The sequence below is a fragment of the Bombus flavifrons genome, chromosome 10 (genome assembly GCF_040668555.2).
Source record: "Bombus flavifrons isolate JBK064 chromosome 10, iyBomFlav1_principal, whole genome shotgun sequence".
NCBI classification, from domain to species: domain Eukaryota; kingdom Metazoa; phylum Arthropoda; class Insecta; order Hymenoptera; family Apidae; genus Bombus; species Bombus flavifrons.
Window position 1 is genome coordinate 7,340,680 of NC_138451.1, and position 16,819 is coordinate 7,357,498.

General features: G+C 39.4%; 2 protein-coding genes across 10 annotated transcripts in view; both read left to right on the forward strand.

Moving 5' to 3' along the window:
* Positions 1 to 12: 12 nt before the first annotated feature.
* LOC138183797 (DALR anticodon-binding domain-containing protein 3) lies at positions 13 to 1,790 on the forward strand. Its single transcript, XM_069121190.1, has 5 exons — positions 13 to 327; positions 404 to 1,037; positions 1,114 to 1,247; positions 1,335 to 1,502; positions 1,597 to 1,790. The coding sequence occupies exons 1-5, from the start codon at positions 37 to 39 to the stop codon at positions 1,714 to 1,716; spliced, it is 1,347 nt and encodes a 448-aa protein (XP_068977291.1). The 5' UTR covers positions 13 to 36; the 3' UTR covers positions 1,717 to 1,790.
* Positions 1,791 to 3,187: 1,397 nt separating this feature from the next.
* Mxd (MAX dimerization protein) overlaps positions 3,188 to 16,819 on the forward strand; it is a 234,844-nt gene continuing 221,212 nt past the window's right edge. For 2 of the 9 annotated variants that reach the window (XR_011174154.1, XM_069121194.1), the window contains exons 1-4: positions 3,231 to 3,561; positions 4,946 to 5,800; positions 13,160 to 13,253; positions 14,522 to 14,551. Coding sequence is in view for 8 of the 9 variants with exons in the window: in XM_069121194.1 (XP_068977295.1) it covers positions 5,746 to 5,800; positions 13,160 to 13,253; positions 14,522 to 14,551 (179 nt within the window). In the remaining variant the exon portion in view is untranslated. Of the gene's footprint in view, positions 3,583 to 3,608; positions 4,848 to 4,945; positions 5,801 to 13,159; positions 13,254 to 14,521; positions 14,552 to 16,819 lie in introns of those variants that run through there. The other 7 variants (XM_069121198.1, XM_069121196.1, XM_069121195.1 and 4 more) reach the window with 7 other exon arrangements.

The following is a 16,819-nucleotide window of genomic DNA, read 5'->3' on the forward strand; positions in this document are numbered from 1 at the left end:
GTTGTTAAAGTTACTTCATATTGGAGTGACTGACACATGGAGTCACAAATGGAAAACACATCACCCATTTGCATACAGTTGCTTATAAATAATATAACGTCATATTTAAGTGGTAATAATTGCAAAAATACCTCAGTTGTCAAGGTAAATAATGAAAAGTTAGCAATAAATGGTGAATTATATTTTATACCTAGCCTTAAAGTATGGAAAAACTTGTTGAAAGACACAGATAAATGTGAAAAAGAGTGTACAACAATTTTGCAACATTTTCTATATGTTCGAGGTGGTGGAACAAATAACAATACTGATGCAGACATTGCAAATCAGGTAAAATATAATACAAAATATCATCATAAAGGAAAGAAACATAACCTAGCTATAAAACTAAAAGATATCTTTGCAGGTTTTACAGTTGTTAATATCATCGAGTAGTAATTGGTCTATAAAATTACACAAGTATCTTTTAGAGAGAGAAAGAGTTTGTTTATTTTTACAACGTACCCCTCTTATAGAGAGCTCGATCAAATCAGTTATAGCATTTAAGAATGACTTTGGAAAAACTTTTTCAGTTAACAAGATCTTTAGTTTCATATCGCTCCAAGATAACGAATCAGAACTCACAACTAGAAGATTACACTTAATACAGCGTGTCACTGAAAAGATTTTGACTCTACATGGGTCTAAACTATCAGATGAGCACTCTGATTACAGATTTGTATTTACCACTAAGTCACAAGGAAATGTCAGAGAAAATTATGAGAGGTATATATGTGGTGTGGTAAAAAATACAGAAACAAACTGTAAAGAGACAAAACTAACGTATAAAGAATATATTAACAATAAAATTATAGAATTGAAAGCATTAAATGAACATAAATATTTTGAAGCACGAGAATTCAATGTAGAAACAGAAGAACGTTTCCTTGAAAATCTTGCAAAAGCAACAGTTACATTTGAATTATTATCTGTAAAACCAAGCCGTCCTGTTTTTATTGGATGCAATGTTGCTACCGATAAAAGTACCACAAACACAAAAGGTTCTTTCATCTCTGAATTTTGCATGAATTTCTTGGAATTTTTAAAGAAACAATTTCTACCATTATTAGTTTTTAGGTGGATGTTTTATATTATATAATACAGCAAGAATAACAGCTATCATTGAAAAGTATAATGATAAAAGTTTAAGAGGAGAATATCCTAATTTACCATGTGTCAATGATATAGATTTTTCTTTACTAAATCAAGAGGTATTTTATTCAAAAGATACTGAATTATCAATGTCTCCAATTTATGAAAGAGAACAAACAATGACTCAGAAACTTTATAATTTCTAGGAAGAATGGGAACTTATATATAATTTTGTTATTGGATATCAACAAATGATAAAGGATTGCTTAAGATATGATCCTGTCTTCCAAACAAATACACAATTTATCTGTATATTTTTGTCTAAACTGTGCCAAAAATTTAGCATCTACTATCATAGAATTAGAATTTTAACTGTAAGTTTTATTACTGACTAATGTTAATGATTGAATTATAGACCTTATTGCATGATTAATAATTTATTATTTATATATTATTGTTTCATTATAGGAAGCATATGACCATTTGATTCCAACAATGACTGCCAGATTATATATGCTACATGCATTGCAAATTGTGCTTCAAAATGCACTTGCTTTACTAGATATCGCTCCTGTATCTCGCATGTAATTTAATCATACAAATTTTTTTAATCAAAATGATATATCTCAATATAATAGAAATCAATTTACAAAATTGTACAAATTATAAGGAATTATGTATTTTTCAAAAGAAAAATAAAAAGTGAATTATCAACTAAACAAAGTAATATTTTAAATTGTGCTTCACAAGTTTCTAAGTTGTTTAACTTAAATATATTTTAATTTTTGCCTTATAATAAAAGTATGGAAAAATAATGTAATTTTGAAAAATTATTATTTTCATAAGAAATCTTTATAAATCTATTGTTACTTTTAAATTAGTTGAAAATGTATTGGGTTAAGCAGTTATTTACTAAAAAATGCAATAAAGCTATATTTATAATTTGTAGTTCCAATAATATTTTCTAATAATCGTTGAATTAATTAGATTTGTCATGTCGCAATTGTATTGATTTTAAATATATCACAATGAAACATACTTACATACGAGTATAATTCTTTGTCATAGCACAACAAATGAAAATAACAATTGCACTCGTAAATAACGATATGTGAAACGACAGAAATCGTTATAATGTATACAACTGTATATCTACGTGTGCATTCTTCCAAATGTCATTCCTCATTTTTTAAATTAAATACGATCTATATAGAAATTATTGATTTTGTGTAACTTACCAATTGATCATCATCTTTTTCGAATAAATTCTTCTAACCTTTGACGATAATCACAGAAATCGGTAAATTACTGTATTTTATCTTTCCGTCACACATATTTATCGCTATTATAAAGTACAAAATGATCGAATTTTGTTGAATCGAACTATAAATTTATATATATTCAAATACTATACCGAACGCTATAGATCTCGTGAGACTCAGATCTTCAGAAGTACCAATTTGAAAAAGAATGAGTGACGCTAAATGGAATACAAAAGATGGCGCGATTATATGAATTTTCAAATGCACTTATCTTAAATTTCATAATGTAAGGAAGTACCGAGCGAAATTTTAGAGTTGTTATATTTAAATAATATAACAAAGAATAAAAATAGTTTCTTACAGGAGGATTGAATAGATTATAACGAAACAAATAAGTGGGATTTGAATTATTTAAAAATACATCGTGTGTTATAATAAGTTAATTCTATACTACTATATCGGTACCAGCGTGATCGATCAACGCGTTACTTTCTAATATATTATTTCTCAGTTTTAGTACATTCTAGATGAAAAAGGGGAGTGTCTTCCCTACTGGAGGAATATAGTACATGAAAAGTACACGCACGATAGCGTGCAAGAGAGCGAGGCAAGGAACACAGCCAGCTGTTTGTTTTGTTTTCGGGCATGAGATTCACGTGACACGACCGGTGCTGGTGGCGGCTCGTACGGCAGGGTCGTATTGTCAACGTTGATTGGCCGAGGCAGTGCACTGGCGCACCGCTCGGCCAATCAGCGACACCGTAAGAAACGACGCCTGGTGCTTCTACGGTGCAGAGACGTTTGACATCGATAAATGCGTGAGAGTGCTCGCGAAGTGCGGAGGTATCAGGCTGTCGCTCGCTCGTCGTCGGCTTGTCGTAGTCGTCGTCGTCGTCGGGGGCTCGTGGGCTCGTCGTCGTCGGTCAGTTTCGAGCCTCCTTTTCTTTGTCCTGACTAGCCCCCCCACTCTGTACCCGCGAAAACCTGTGCAGTAGAAGTAGTGTTAGGCAGTGCCGATCCACACAGTGACCGTCTTTCTTTACGTCGTCGCTCAGCTGCACCTACTTTCGTGTGTGAGCGAACGTATCCGGCGTGCCAAATGTCACTAGGTGGACGATAGGGTCGAAATACATTCGATCCTCAACGTCATACGTACGCACGCGTTTTTGCTGTATGTATACAGGTCGGAGAGGTAGCACATTTGCGTTAGAAATGATCATTGTCAGAAACGAGACGTTAATGTATCGTCCGATACGCAATATACATTCGCGTGATCCTTAGGCCGGCTCCGTGTATATTGCGTATCGGTTTTATTCGCGCTCTGTATTCGCACACATTTTCTCCACATACCGTGAACGTGTGTATGCACCCATCGTGTTGCCGTTGTTTCTTGTATGGGAACCACACTTATTACGGATCACACATGTACACACGTATTTTCACTCGCATTACATGCGTGTGCATAGGCATGTTTGTGCGGTGTAACGTGCATGTGTACTAAAAGTCGCTTGCAATCCAGTCGAGAACGGAATCAAGGGAGCGCCTTTCTACGTGCTCATCGTGAACGGAAAACCAGTACGAGCATTACCGTGATCGGTCGCGTATCATGCGAGTTTCTAGAAGATTTGCCTCTGTGTTTTGCGCGTGACAACGTACGTTTTCTCTGACGAGTAAATTGCGGTTTTATTGGCACACCGCTCGACATTGGTTGCGTGTGTGTACGTGTGTGTCCGTCTGCTACCGCAAACTGCGTATTGCGTGAGTTTCATGGGAATCGTTGACCTCACGACCAAGTTGACCGAGTTACGTGCGTGAATCAAGAAAAAACGGCGATAGATTCGTCGTCCGGAACGAACGATTTACTCTTTGCGAAAATTTTGTGGTCCTACATTTCATTTTGAAGTTCTCGAACTTGTTTTTTACTTTGTTTCGGTGACCACGATATATATACGAGTACATTGGCGTTATACGTTGGAAATATTGCAACATCTAGATACATGCTCCCAGGCCACTTTGTGCATGGCTCCCAGTAAGATCTACGCGTTCAAGGTCGCTGCACAAAACAAGTAGCCGGCACGTAAAGTGGTCGCATGCACATGCACGCTGTGCACAGTACGCGATACTCGTTTCCTGACCAAAAATAATAGTTGGTCGAGCGCGCACAAGTCGAACCGGCCGCTGATCGAGGTCAGGTTCTTTCGCATTCGTTGGTTCGCTTGCTTGGTTGATCGGTCGCTCGCGTCCGCGATAAATTACCGGCGACACGCGTAATCTCGACCCTTTCGACTCGCCTAGTGACTGTACTATAGTGTGCTTCTTTCCAATTGTACCGTTCGCGCTTACTTGCTTGCTCGCGTGAGCTCTCTGTCTGTCTCTTCCGTCTTTGTCGCGTATTCGTAAAACACGATTTGTCGGTTCGCTCGCACGCGACTTCGCGTATGGAAGTGTGGAGCAGCGGTGCGTCGTATTCTCTTGCCTCGCGTATATCCTATCGGTCGTTGATTTTTCTTTTCTTTTCTTTTTTGCCATTTTCACGTGATTTGGTGTGATCGTAGTGAATGTTGTGAAACGAAGGTGAAGAAAGAAGAAGAGAACCGACGAAGTCAGGCAGAAAACATAAAGATAGGAAAAGGAGAATATTATACAAGCTGTACGGAGTTAAAGTGAAACGCCACCGAGTAGAAAAGGGGGAGAAAAGAAACGTATAGAACAAGGGAAAAGAAAACTAGCATTTTAAATAAAAGGGCAAGTGGAATTGGAAGTAAGATAGATAGACACGGACGAAATAGACTGAAAGTCGTCGAACGGTTGGTGCAAACAGGCTACAAAGGGAAACGTATATCGCGAAATAGTCGACGGAATATATACCGTGGTAGAGAGAGGAAAAAAAAGACAGTTCTTGATGCGTATCGCGGTTGGAAAGGCCTGGCCATCGATTTGCCGTCCGCGAATCTAGTGCGCGTTTGAAATCGGGCTAGTCTCGGTAGTCACGCGCGCGCGCTTGTGTGTTACGTGCACCTAAGCGAACGCAGCCAGCGAGGCGCGCGGACGGACGAGAAAAGGAGGAAGAGGTGGCGGTCGTGGAAGAGGGGGAGGAGAAGGAGCGGCGGTTGAACAGGCGGGCGGAGAGAAAAGTTCGAGAAGCGGCAACACCAGCGCCAGCCAACATCAACATCAACAACAACAACAGATCGGCCGCGCGGTGTATACGGGGCTGGTGCTCGTCGTGTGCGTCTCTAAACGGTTATTGCGTTGTGTGTCGCGCGCGCGGCGGTGATCATCGGTGTGTGTGCCGGGATTACAGGGAAAGAGGTAGTGAACCGAAGTCGCCAAAATTACGCCAAATCGGGGAAATATGAGCATTGCTGCCCTACTACAGGCCGCCGAGTATATTGAACGAAGAGAAAGAGGTGAGTACTGCTCTGCTGCCTAGACCACGCGTACATCTACGCATCTGTGTTCTTTTCCTTTCTTCTTCGCGAGCACCGCGCGCCGGCAAGTTTCATCGTGGTTGCGCCTGTGTGTCTCGTGCGTGTGTACCGTGTCATTGGCACATGGCAACGAACGCGCGTGTACTTACCGTCGTTGGATCTCAGAACGCGACCTTTATTATTACGCCTATCTTCATTTCTGTTTTTTCGTTCGCGGCACTTTTTTTTTATCAATATCGCGATTATTCGATGGAATCGAAGCCCCGGCTACAAAATTTTTTCTTTAGTCCATATTTATCTCTTCCGAATGTCTTCTAACTAATTTTAACACATTCCATATCTGTTAATTTTACGTGATTTGCCATCCAAGCCATGTGTAAATTGCGTTTCGTAACTGTTACAAAAATTATATAATCGTGAGGAAACATGCCTAATATATAAAATATTCCAATATACTTCAATAATTGTGACCAGGAAATATTTTAGAATTGTCTTACTTTCTACAGTTAAAATATCATATTTGAGATGAAATGGAAGTTTCAGCGTGGGTCATCAGTCATCGATAACTTACGCGGTACAGAATATATTAATCGAATTATGAATAGGTAGGTACAGATAAGCTTTCCGATATCGAACCGGACTCTGACGAGCTATATTAAGCCTAGATGTTTTTGTACTTCGTAACCGTGAGTTTTGGAGCGCGTGACCTTCACCGGTGTACGCTCTTGTGATGCAACGTGCAGCGTACGCTGTAATCGTGTCGCGGTGCACGTTCGTTTTTCGGCCAACCGGCGGTAAACACTATCAGTAAATATATATGTATATATACGTAGATATGTAGATATATAGATAGATATGTATGTAGATATACGCACGTATATATACGTGCCTTGTGTTTTTTCACAGTACACTGTGTGTGACTGTCGTTGTGTCGTGTAGGTCGCGTCCGCAGTGTACACGTATGCGTCAGAGTGCGCGGAGAAGCGGTAACGATGATCTCATTTTATCATTCCACTTATAATACCGCTGTGACGTATCCGATGCTCGCGTGTGTGTGCTGAATTCCCGTGATATCTCCTTCCTTCTCTTTACTCTTGCATTTCACTAACCCACTATCCATTTTATGAAATCTATCCTTTCCAGTTGATATTTTATTTTTCTAATTAAATATTCTACCTATTTACATTTTTAGAAATGTGACACGTATGCATCGATTATAATTAAATTTGCAGTTAATTAAATCGATGTTGTTCAATTTGTATATTTCAGTCCTTTCTTTCTTCATAAAAACTGAGATCAGTAAAATATGAGTATCTTTTAAAAACGCGAAGAATGATCATTGATTGATTAAATTAGCAGTTAATTAAATCGATCCAAAGATCCAAGATCGGAACAAATATCTCATCGTCGCTTTTTCTAGAAATATTCGTCGGTTAATGTCGCTTTAATGGAGAGCCCGCTATCGACGCAAAATTATTAGACACATTTGCATAAATATGTACATATATCTTGTTGAGTACTCTGGTTGTCGATGATTCATAGGGTATGCGTTTTTCTTCATAAACAAGCCTCGACTTAAGCATTTCGTTCGACTTTTTTTCTCTTTTATCCGTTTCTTTTAAATTCTCCGAGTCACGTGACTCGCAAACGTAACCGATACTAATAGCCACTGCTGCCAACGTTACAAGCCTGTTTTCGCCAGGGCGAAAGCCATGTGTGACGTAAATAACCAAAATACACAGATCACAATAAACGGTTGTCGCCTTGCATTTTTCCGCGACGCTACGTTTCGAATAGTTGGTCGGGATTTACGGTGTCGTAATTCTTTCCTGTTTCTTTTAAGATCCGTGTGGTATGGAGCGAGCGTGACGTACACAGATATACATATACATACACAACGAGCCATGTATAGTCACGTTCACACACGTTCGTGAACACCCCGAAAGAACGGCTTCTTTGTTTCTCTCTTCTCTCTCTGCCCCTGTTGCCGTGCATCGATCTCTCGTGGTTTAAGCTCGCATCACGCGAGCAAGAGAGGGACGTTTTCGTGTGCGCACTACGGTCGTTCACGAGTAGCAGCAGCACACCAGCAGTCGAGCCCCAGAAAGAGCTTTCGGTTTATTGGCCGCGCTCTCGTCAAGCGAGAGAGAAGAACAAGGGGGAATCACGTCGGATCGTCGATCGAGCATTAACTATTATTGCTCGAGGGTACGCGAGATAAGGCTGTTACGTTATTTTAATCGGTCTATTTGGCACGATTTCTCTGAAAAATGTTCAGGTACAACGCGACCGACCGAGAGTTATTGTCGTTACGCTTTGTCCGAAAGTAATTGCGCGCTCAAGGCCGCTTTCATGACCGCGAAATACATACGTATACCTCATAAGTGACATCTGTCTTTCTATACGGGTCGTGACGTTGAAGATTACTCGATGTTTACTAAATGTGTCAGACTCTTAATACACGGTTTTCGTATTACAGGTTTGTATTTTATTTTTTGCACTTTACAGGAACGAAGGAGTTTTATAATATTCGAAACATACCAGAAAGAGTCAATAAAATCTTCGCTCGATCATAACCTCCAATCTTCAAATCGAAACGTCACCTAAAGCATAATATTCGTGTAAATTGTAAATGAAGAACTAGAATTTCTTGAAGTAAACTTAAAGTTGCTTCATTTTGATATAATACAGGCTACATAAACCCTGTACTGGGTTCGCTGTCCACCTGCCTTGAGCGGTCGATTAATTTCGCACGGGTCTAGGTTTAGCGTAAGCCGCGTGGACCAGTCCATTCTTTCGAGACTTCGGCTTATTCCAAATATTCGAGTATTCGGCGAGGTTGCGCTCGGAGCTGCCGTTAATCGGCTTCTGTGATTTCCGCGTATTCAACGAGCGTTAAACTAATATCGCGCTCGGTATTAATATATGTATTCCGCTGGCAGAGTTACGCCCTGCGTCAAACGAACGAATGGTAAATTAAATTGTTGCAGATTCGAGAGAGGAATTCCGCTCTCGTCCGTGGAGTACAGTTTGCGTTGAATCGCTCCGTTGACGATTCCAGCGACGCGTTTCCGATTCTTCTGTCGTTTCTATAAAAAGGAGAAGAAAGGAGACGAGGTATTACAGATAAAGATGGAGGAAGTAGACGTCGCGAGAAAGATGAGGAGAAATAAAAGGATTGGATTGTGAGCTGATAGAGGTAGGAGGGGCGGGAGGGAGTGGAGAGTTGAGAGAAAGGAGTAGCAAAAGAGAGAAGAACGGGTTAACGAACGAATAAGATAGAGACCGAGAGGAGCGTAGCAGAGTGTAAATTTTTATTTCAACGTCGCATCGCCGATGGCTTTTTTCTCTTCCTCGTATGCACAGCCCCATTCTACCTATAGTCTCGGGACAATTGTTACGTTAGCTCCGACTCTGGTAAAAATTACATTACCATTCGAAGATATGAAAGAACATTTCTTAAACGTACCCAGCTCTTGCGAATAACACGTGGGTTTCATTTATAAAAGATTGAAACAACATCAATCACTTGGAACGAATAACATTTAATAAATAATAGGACCGGGAAAGTCGAATATTTATAATAATAGTCGAATATTTTGCGTCGAGTTTCGACAATTATTTGTCACAGTTCTTTTTAGAAAAGATATTTGCATACCATTCTATTTATTGTAGCATTTACGTACCAATGAATTTCGTATTAATTAATAGTACTTTAGTATGATTTCGAAGATTCGACATTGATATCGTTTAATGCGATAATTCTTGCTGTTTCTTGATCTCACAATTTTTACGATACTGCCAAACTAAAATTTGATTAATCGCACATTTTATATCTTAGGATGTTTGAGCGAGGCTATACATAGTATTTCTTGGCCGATTCCGTGGTTGAAACGTGGTTTAATAAAGGGACGAGCGGCCGTGTGAAATGTTCGTGACCGCTAACGATGCTCGATGTACACACGCCACAGCATCCAGGATATTCGGTCGTGCACTTTTACTCCCGCGTTTCCATGCCGTTAACACGCACACCAAAGGGACAGAGAGACGTTTTGTTAATTCATTGCTCGATGTCGACTCTTGTATCGCCAGGGATCGAGCTTGGTCGAAATACCAGAGAACTATAGAATTCCCTTGACTCGCTGAGTTTTGCTTCTTCCCTTCCATGTTTAGTCGTGGTAAAACGAGCGAATTTCGCGGGTTTTGGATTCACTGGGTGAAGGATCGCTTTGGGTACAAGGTACTATACTACTAATATACTACAACGGACATGTATGCGGTGTGGAGTAAGGGGAGGTGGAATTTACGTCTGTAAAAGTTACCTTGAAAATGTACATAGATCGATGCAAGTAAAGGTGTACGGCGACTCACGAAAGTTTTTGAACACTCACCTTAAAAACCTCTTATGAATTATTATGCGTGTTATACGAAACTTTTTGAAACTTCATTAGTCTTCGTTAGAAACTTTATTATCATGGTAATGTTGGTAAAATTTGAAACAAATTCAAAAGGCATTTACTACAAACGTATTATATTTTGTAGAGATGACGAATATATTGTACATAGAACGAATGTAGTCGTTTTGAATATACGGATTGTAATATCTGGAAGAAATTTCTATTACGACCAATAAAAAATATAATAAATCAAATCCAATGGCAACTTGAACAGCTCCATGGACAGCTTTCAACAGGCACGCTAAGCTAAAACAGCAAACAAAACCCAAAGGGAAAAGAAAAAGAAAAATAAAAAAAAAAGAAAATAAAAACAAAATCTCCTGCCATTCTTTCCGAGAAGCTTTGTTCAAAGGTTCCCACGCAAAATACCAGGATTGTAGTTTTGTTCGAATTTTTGGAAACGAGTGGCTGTTCAACCCTCTCTCTATGAATTGGCAAACTCGTTTCATAAGGTCCCTTTCTCTCTCTTCTTCTCTCTTCTCTTTTACCCTCTCTCTTTCTCTCTATGAACGCGCGTAACATGCTATTCAGCAGGCGAATTTCTCTTTTGCATGAGCCAGCCTTATGGTCATGGCATGCGAACGAGACGCTTTTCTTCTTTCACGAGGACAGATGGTCGATGTGTCGCGGGTGTACTCGCGCGAGCGCGCGTTCTTTTTCACCAGGCTGCCATTAAGGCTGTTGTACGATGATGATGATGAGGATCGGACCCAGAGACACGGCAAGAGGAGGCCTTTATAATTTACACCAGTCGTTATGGTGACTACACATCTCTAGCGATGGGATCAAGCATATTGTAAGAATCTAACTTTGAAGAAGTGAAACAGACTTTTAAGTAGATTCAGACTCGGATGGGCTCGAATATCGAGAAATACACCTCCGAGTAGAATTTTAATTTCTTGTGACTTATCCGCTTGCGAAAGACGACATTCGTAATTATTATAATATCGATAAACAAATGAAATAACATTTACGAAATATAGATTAGTAACTTCCAAATTACAAGACATTAGAAGCTTTGTCTTCTGTAAAAATATGTCAAATCTTTATTTACAATGTTGAATTTTACGAAATTGTATGTATTCAACTATCTAATTCCATTCTATTCTAATTCGATCTTGAGTAACACTTAAATTCCACATGTGTTTGTTCTGGAATTCGAAACAAACTTGTATTATGCCAATACTTTATAAATATAGAATCATGAAAGATACGAATACCAATCGAATGTCACCAAATGAAACTTTTCTATTAGAATTGACTTGAATCCGCGAGTAAATACCGAACTTGATCCCATCGCTAGTCGTTACAGTCGTTTCGTCGAGTTTTTGCACATCGTGTCCTTACCTTGCTGTCCTCTTGCTGTCTGACTGTCCCCTTACATAATATCAATTTCTCGACCCGATGAGACCTGTTTGTGCTTAGCTCCCGCCATCCTGAGCGCAATTTTCGTGATAAATTACAGTGCTGGCTATTTTTGAAACGTTGTTTTGTCGCGCGACGAACAAATTTTCTAGAGAGGAATGTTAAAGAACCACCGAGCATGTGAAGTGTCGTGTACGCTTTGTCCGAGTATTCTGGCGTTGATTTCACTTTTCTCAACAGATAGCTTTTTACATTCCTCCTACATGTTGAAAATTTTTTAAGTTACTGAAAAAATACTGATTTTTGAGAAAGTTTCTTAGATTTATGGATGGTGTATCGTAAAGTGCTTTAAAAAGTGGGCCTTCTTTCTTCTTGGCTCTATAGGTTGTAGAGTGGTTCCCGAAGGATTTTAGAAATTTATATTTATAGAGTTTATACGTACTTTCTTTTTAAGTGTGTTTCCTACGTGCTTATCCTTTTTCAACGAATTTCTGGACCAAACATTTTGTTTTTTTTCGTACGTCACATCACTCCTTTCTTCTAAAAATCTCAAAAAAAAAAAAAAACAAGATAAAATAAAAACTTTCTATTTTGCTGAATGCGAGATGCATCTATCGTAAGTAAATTATCGAATATAAAAAATAATTATCGAACTTTCCATTCTTCGTTATTTGAAACGATCGGAATAATTTTTAAGACGTTCCAATATTTTACACGTTTATCTCAAACAATCAGCAAATCTCTTATCCTTTAAAACGCCAGAAAAATGCATATAAAAATTGTCACTCGCACCAGGATTCCCCAATCCCCAAGACCAGAAATCTTTGTAATTAGTTTACACAGCGGTAGAAATAATTTTTAAAACACTCCGATATCTCATATCTCACATTGCCTATAACATCAAAAAAGCATGAAAAATTCCCATTTACGATACTACTTTCAATGTCCAAGATCCTTCACCTCTTCACCTAACCCCAATCTCCATCGGCCGATTCCTTTGCTCTAAGTCTCCATCGAGGCGATTGGTAACCAGCGATAGCACGTAAATCGGCTGGTGACCGGTTCGACGATCGCTCTCGTTCTCGCATTGTTACATTTTCGAATTTATTCGAGGTCAACGGCGTGCGACGTTCGGCGAGACTGGTTCCATGGAACACGCGGTGTGCGTTAACTGAAATCGTAACATAAATTCCGCGCTTTTCGAACGCTCCGCGTCTCCAGTCCGGTTTCTCGCTCTTTCTCTCTCTCTTTCTCTCTCTTTTTCTCTTTCTCTCGCTTTATAGGTGGAGCAAGAATCGCTCCGTGTCCAGGTGAAGCTTTAATGCCGCAGTAAGTTATGTTGGAAAGAGGGAACGTGACTTTATTCCGGCACGGCCGTGTGTCCGTGCGCTTTAACGAGTCGTGTTTGCCGCGAGCGAGCGCGCGCTTTTTTCCTATGGCCGCGCGGTATCTTTTGGAATTCGCGCGATGCGAACGGATCGGCAGAACTCACCGACCGATTGGTTTGTCATTGCAGAAGCTGAACATGGCTACGCTTCGACGATGCCGATGCCCGATGATATGCGGACGGTCACAAAAAGGCCAAAGACGAAAAAATCCCAAGGCAGCAGGTTGGTATCCTCGCGAACACGTCAACGACGTAGCTTTTCAGTTTTTACTCGTTTCTCAGTCCATCTTGACGTATCTGATGTTTCTTTTTTATTTTTACTCTTTGCTCTTTTTCTTGTTTTCCCTCTCAGGAGGAAGCTATCTGATTTCGTTGTACGGAATAATAGAAGTCTTCATTCCGTGATTACTAGACTGCGGATTTTTATGTATTTATGGCAAATATGAACTTGCGAAAATGCAAAGTATAGCACTCGTTACAATGTTTAATAATTTAGAGCAATTTTCTATCCATTTGCTTAAATTCGTGAAGATACGAATTTGCACAAGTATTCACAGTCTAGTGACCACTTGATTGTTAAGAAATTTTTACGAGTTTGAAAGTAGGTCTGATAATTTTAGAAAATTTTGTAAATTCTGAAAACCTGTAAGCGTGGAGAAATTTATTGTTCAATGTAGTTCACAGTATTTCAAGTGGTATACAAAATATCGTTTGTTTCTTCCAAGAATGAGTTCAACGATTTATCAAGCAAGGTTAATCGGGTAAAATCGTAACACAACATCGCTGAAAATATATCTTATCAGTACGTTGAAGGCCGCTACATTTGTTCCGAATGGCGTTGATACAGAACGTGTTTTAAAGCGGTTTCATCCTACGTTTGAATCTTAAATGATCGCGCGATTAGACCATTTAACTCGTTTGAAGAATGATCGTCGATCAAAAACACAATCGAAATAATAACATATAATAAGATTTGAGATATTAGAACGCTGAACTTTGAATTCGTTTTAAACACATGCAAATTCTCAAATTTTCAAACATCAAATTCTTGAAATTTTAATGTTATTGAAAATATAGAAATTATATTCCTTTCATTTTTTTTTTGTAGAATTTTATTTACATTAATTTCTTTCAAGAATCAAATCATTTATCGTATAAATATCGCTTACACTGTCGTATTAATTGTTATATTCACGAAGCAGTTGTCTTTCTCTCTTTTCCTTGTTTCACTACATATTTATTTATTTGGTCATATAAATTTGTAATATTCGACAGAATGAAATTGCTTTGAAAAATGTCTATATTATGTTTAGCTTACCAGAAAATGTAATGTCCACGCATAATGGAACGTTTACCTCGTGGAAAATTTAAAATTTCGTTGGTACTTGGAACGCCGACGTTTTCCCTTCCTTCTTTCTTTTTTTCTTCCTATCGCAAAGCAAACGATTTCACCGCTTTGAAGTCTAACAAGAACGTTCTTTTCCGTTGCAGGACAACTCATAACGAGCTCGAGAAAAATAGGTGAGTACTTCATTTATCTCATTAACTTAATCCTATTCCAACCTCTCGTTTTGTTTTGCTCGTATAATGAGAGAGCATAGCCTACCAAGACTGGGCAAACTCGCCACTATTCACCGAGAAGAAACGAAAAAAAAGTAGGTCTTTTACGTTCTATTTAACGCAATCTCTTCGTCTAATTCGATAGGTCCGGTTCAAAGAGATTTCAATTTTTAAAGCATCTTATATGCCATGTCCGTTGATCTCTAAATCCTTAATTCCTGCGACAACGAGCCTAGTTAATTTTATACGTAATTTTCAAGTATCGAAACAATCGCATAAAATTCCATCCATAGTGCTAATAGCAAATTAAAAGAAAGTGGTTAATGATTTAAGATTAATCCGTTAGTCTTCGTACAGTCTCCATTCGAAGATAGTAAAAGATAATTTATTTAAATTTCGTATCGTCGACTCTAATCCTCGAAAGGGAATTACGGGAATTAATATAACAATATCTTTGTTCATCGTGACGTCAGGAGAAAAAAAAGAAAAGAAGAATTATCGGAGGACGGTGATGAGAGGAGGGTGAACAGTTGGCGATCCCACGACAAATGATCGTCCCTGGTCGTGTGTTAAATTGAAAGCAATTTACGGTTATCTCGCGTCGTTGTTCGCGACGTACAAAGGGCTGGGTCTGTTAATTAACATGCGTGATACGTGCGATTAGATGCGACCCTTTTATATACAGCGGGTCAGGAAAGTTCGAAATGGAGCGGAACAATGGCCGACGAGACGCTTAGTGGAACAGGTTTCCAAGGGTGCTGCCTGCACTAACCCCGATTGTCGACGTGATTTATAAGTCGCGGACCCGTCCTCTTGCTCTTGCTCCTCGTTCTTGCGCCTCTCCAGCGGAATGTATGAAAGCGAAACGGTTCACTAGATCGTCAGCTCGACGAGTCAGTGGAACTTTTGATTTGTCACTCTCTCATTGACGAGGGTGGTTAGGTAAGAGCATCATAGCGGTTGAACAAATTGTTAGAATTGACTCAATCTCCGTAGTCTACGGCAGCGATTTTCAATCTGTTTCGCTTCATGGCACGCATAAACGAGGTAATTACTAATATTCTGGGATGCAAAAGGTATATTATATTTAGTTCAAGATAAGACGTTCACACCGGGTGGCTGCTGTTACTTTTATTTGATAATCCGAGGTAAATGAGATTAGTGCTGCTGACTATGTAATCGGGTATCGCACGTTTTAACGCTAGGACCCTATCAAACTTGTCAAAATGACGGATTCCAAATTTTCTTTTTCTACAATTACTAAAAGTACACAGGTATTTTTGTGAAAATGAATATTGGTTTTTAGTTAGACAGAGGCTCGATTATATCGATCTATTTGTTTCAACTAATATCTGTTGAATTACACTGATTTATACGTGTAGAACATTTAGATACGTAGCGAAGACCGGTAGTTGTAGCGTTAGAAGCTGTTGCGGCACACCGCATCGATTGAAAATCACAGGTCTAACAGTTAAATCTCAACTGTAAACCAGCGAGATAGATACATTGGGTTGTAACGTAAGTAAGTTCGGTTAAACTCAATACATATTTTTCTTTATTTGACCGAACTTATTTATGTTACAACCGAGTAAAAGACTCGTCGACGATCTCTTCTATAAATAAATTGCGTAAAGCATCCTGCGATTTATCCATCGATCGTAATGCAAAAATCTTGTCAAATCAACGGATTGATTTTTCCACAAGACACAGAGTTGGACCATTCGGGCGAGTTCGAAGCTCTTGAGGCGACGCGTGTTTCGTCACTGTGGTGGCAGGGCTGACGGAAGGGCGGAGGGGCGGAAATGTGCATAAACGTAAAAAAACCGAGGGCTTTGTTATTCGCTTGTACACCTTTTTGCCACACGCCAGGAACAGCCAGAGAACTCGGTACACACGGTGTACCGTGTGTACCCGGGCACACACGGGGCGCGCACAACCCGGAGACACAAATGCTAGGGGATGATGGCATATATGCTATATATGGTGGGAAAAAGGAAGACAGAAGTGCAGACAGAGATAGCCAGAGGGAGAGAAAGAATTGTGGGGAGAGAGGCTATCGATTTTTTTTGTCCCCAAGCGACGAAAGCACCACAGGAGGGTGAAGGGGGTAGGTGGTGCGTGGCACAGAAACGGACAATGTAAAAGCCCACACCGCCAACCACCCCGTTACACCACGTAGTTACGTTACATAACGCAACGCAGCCACGAGACATTCATGGAATCCGTGGC